The sequence below is a fragment of the Mauremys mutica genome, chromosome 7 (genome assembly GCF_020497125.1).
Source record: "Mauremys mutica isolate MM-2020 ecotype Southern chromosome 7, ASM2049712v1, whole genome shotgun sequence".
In the NCBI taxonomy this organism is placed as follows: Eukaryota; Metazoa; Chordata; order Testudines; family Geoemydidae; genus Mauremys; species Mauremys mutica.
The window spans coordinates 18,977,185-18,981,009 of NC_059078.1; the positions used below are offsets into that span (position 1 = coordinate 18,977,185).

The window sequence follows — 3,825 nt, forward strand, 5'->3', positions numbered from 1 at the left end:
TTTTGGTTCTGCTTCTTTGTGGAACTATTACCAGGGACAAGTAGAGGTTTAAGGTTATAGTCCCATTTTACAGTTGGGGAAATTGAGGCAGAACTATTGGGGCATCTCACCCTTAAGTTACAGTGCCTACTCAGAGCATAGTTCTTTGATTAAAGGTAGATGAACCTGAGACAGAGCACTCCCTCATATATATATATATATAAGCAACTCAGTATACAAGGCTGAGAGGAAGCTTTGCTGGACAGGAGAATTTACCAAAAAAATAGAAGCTGAAATTTTAAAAAGATTTATTTAAAAATATTTTCTTCCACTTGTCGGAGTAACCAACATTAAGGGGTCCAACCATATCTACGAAAAGACCTCTTGTGAAACAAGGACTTTCATCTAATAACATGGACCAGTTTTTTTGGGGTGTGGGGAGAGGCTATGAAGTCTACCTCAGTTACTGAAGCACCTTGTATCCTATGTCTGTCTGCACTTTGAACATCAGCAGAATTGCCTGATCTGTTAAATCAGGATGTGGCGTTTTCCTTCATGGCAGCTTTATATTTGCCAGTCATCTCTTTAGGCAGCGGTACTAGACCAGGGCAGGGAATCTGGCCTTCAATTTCACACATACATTCACGCAGGTGATATTTTTTGGGTCCAAAGGTTGCAGGATGATAGAGCTTCTTTTTCTCTTGCTCCTCTTTTTGTAGTGTTTCCCTGGAAGAGGAAAAACAATTTAGCTGTTAAGAAGGCTGTATCTCTTCCTCCCTTCCACCTACCCCACCCCCACTGCCTAAAAAAGACTGGTGATGCATTTTTTTCATACATCAAAATTTCAAAGGGCAGCATCTCACATAGCAATGGCTGCTAGCAGCCAAACCACCTTTCCAGGACTGACTTGTAGAAAGAATTCTCATTCACTTATCTTGGAGCAGCTTTAGTTTGTCAATAGCACATTTCTCTCAGCCACAGGGGAGCGATCAGGTCCCCTTCTAAACCAGTGGTACATCAACTCATCTAGATATTTGCCTAGTTTTACAACAGGCTACATAAAAAGCACTAGTGAAGTGAGTACAAATATTTCATAGACAATGATTTGTTTATACTGCTCTGTATAATATACACTGAAATGTAAGTACAATAATATTCCAAATGATTTTATAATATGGTTAAAAATGAGACTCAGCATTTTTCAGTAATAGCATGCTGTGATACACTTATAGACTCATAGACTTTAAGTTCAGAAGGGACCATTATGATCGTCTAGTCTGACCTCCTGCACAACGCAGGCCACAGAATCTCACCCACCCACTCCTGTGACAAACCCCTAACCTATGTCTGAGTTATTGAAGTCCTCAATTTGTGGTTTGAAGACCTCAAGCTGCAGAGAATCCTCCAGCAAGTGACCCGTGACCCACGCTGCAGAGGAAGGCGAAAAACCTCCAGGGCCTCTGCCAATCTGCCCTGGAGGAAAATTCCTTCCCGACCCCAAATATGGCGATCAGTTAAACTCTGAGCATGTGGGCAAGCCTCACCAGCCAGCACCCATGAAAGAATTCTCTGTAGTAACTCAGATCCCACCCCATCTAACATCCCATCACAGACCACTGGGCATACTTACCTGCTGATAATCAAAGATCAGTTGCCAAATGAATTGCCAAAATTAGGCTATCCCATCATACTATCCCCTCCATAAACTTATCAAGCGTAGTCTTAAAGCCGGATATGTCTTTTGCCCTCACTACTCCCCTTGGAAGGCTGTTCCAGAATTTCACTTGTATTTTTATGTCTGATTTTGTAAGTTTAAGTGAGGTGAAACTTGGGGGTACACAAGACAAACCAGACTCTTCAAAGGGGCACAGTAGTCGGGAAAGGTTGAGAACCACTGTTCTAAACCTCCTGGTTTAAGAGGCCCTGTCCACTTTCAACCCATCAGCCAGTGCTGACACATTACAGTTCTATCAGAGACGAGACAATGACTTCTCAGGTTGTGAAGTATGTTTACTTACTCGCTTTTACCCAAGATTTTTTTAACGTGCTCCACTATCTCTTTGTTGCTTTTATCTTCCACATCAACCAAGACTTGCTCACCACTGTCTGTAGAGGAAAGAGGTACAGAATTGGTATCAACAGGTGACTACCATTTTGCATTCGACAGAGTAAATATAGGAAGGTGTAAAGCACCAGCAAGACCGTCCCAAGCAGCACAATGTGCTACCTGTTTCTTGGTCAGTAACCTCTTTCGTATGCAGCTTGCAAGGGTGCAAGCTAAACTGTAAAAGGCATTTTGGGGTGGGTGTTGCTGGTAAAACTCAGTTCCTTGTAAACATTATTCCTTTTCACAGATAGGGCAGAGCTAGGAACATAAACCAGGTCCTCCAAATCCCAATATAATGCACTATCCACTAGGCCACACTGCCGCCCAATAAATGGATCTCATGACCAGAAAGCCATGTGGGAAGCCACAGCCCTAATCCATCAATCCCACCTATTCCTATGGGCTCGTAAAAGAGAGCCACTAGAGGGCTTTACAGATGCAGTGTATGTATGGTGGGAGGTCCTTATTAAGATTACCCTTGTAGTAGACTGTTACTGTCCTGCAGAACAAACCCCTACAGCTTAAAATAGTGACACTGAAGTGCAGTGCGCAGGGAATACTGTAGAGTTTCTTTTAAATATCAGCACAATGGGTGAGCCAGCAAGTCTGTTAGAGCACCCACTGGTTGTATAAGGTGCCTCAGGTCTTTGCTCTCTCGGCCCTTTTAAAGGGTGAGGCTGCAGTTACCCTACCATACGAAGTCCTTGGCAGTGGCACCCCCTGAGAATCACAGTCCGTAGAAGGCGGCTAGGGCACCCAGTAGCTTGTGGGAGAGGAGACTCTGCTCCGTTGATTTGGGGGGCGGGGGAAGGGGTGCCCAGCACTCCAAGAGAAAGGCACTTACCTAAATAGAACCGGAGAAAGGGCGAAGGGGTCATGTTCTTAAACATCATGATCTGGACCCAGGGGTTTTTGTACTGAATCTGAGGGATGTTGAAAAACACAAATTTCCTAGGAGGGGAAAGAACGCCGGAGTCTCTCTTAGCGAGCAAGTCAGTGTAAACGCGCACAGCCCTTCTGAGGCCGGCAGCAGCAACATCTACCCCCCCGCACAGACAGAGCCATTCACAGCCGGGGTGCGGTGCCCCGGGAACTGGGGGGTGGGGGAGCTCTGAACCCCCCCGGGCTGCGCTCACCCGGTCCCCACCCCAGGGCCGGCGGCGGGCTACCCGGAGCGGGGTGGCGAGGTCCCCGCCGCTGCACTCACCTGGCCCCCTCGCTCAGCTCCCCCCTGGTGTTGTAGTTCACAGTCATCACCTTCACCGCGCTCTTGAAGACGAGCTCCCCCTGGGCCAGGTACTGCAGGGTCCTGCGGATGGGGAACCGGCCCTTCATCGGCATGGCTGCAGCTGGCTCCCTCGGGAACAGCTGCGCAGCCCCGCAGCCCCCAACGCACGAGGGGAATTCGGCTGCAGGGCCCGGCAGGAAGCGGGAGGAAACACGTGCTCTCCGCCCCTCTCGCGGAGCGCTACGGGAGACGTAGTTTGGCTGCCCCAGGCGGGGGAAGCGTAGCTAGGCGATTGGCAGGTGCAATGGGGGGGGGGGAGAGGAACAGTGTGTGCGTGAGAGAAGGGAAATAATGCGGGGAGCGGGCGATAGGGAGGAAGAATAAAAGAATTGGGGGGCTGGTGGGTAGAGAGGGGGCAGCCCTAGGAGAAGGCTGCAGTCTGAGTCTCCTCCCTGGCTCTCCTAGGCATCTGTTTGCTTAATGTGGTGACCGGATACTGCTGCTTAACTGT

At 48.3% G+C, this 3,825-nt stretch overlaps 1 protein-coding gene across 1 annotated transcript; it reads right to left on the bottom strand.

The window, feature by feature from the left end:
• Positions 1-270: 270 nt before the first annotated feature.
• On the bottom strand, positions 271-3,825 carry MRPS25 (mitochondrial ribosomal protein S25). The gene is made up of 4 exons (XM_045024498.1): positions 3,294-3,825; positions 2,931-3,037; positions 1,998-2,085; positions 271-705 (listed from the first exon to the last, which is right to left on the bottom strand). The coding sequence occupies exons 1-4, from the start codon at positions 3,425-3,427 to the stop codon at positions 513-515; spliced, it is 522 nt and encodes a 173-aa protein (XP_044880433.1). The 5' UTR covers positions 3,428-3,825; the 3' UTR covers positions 271-512.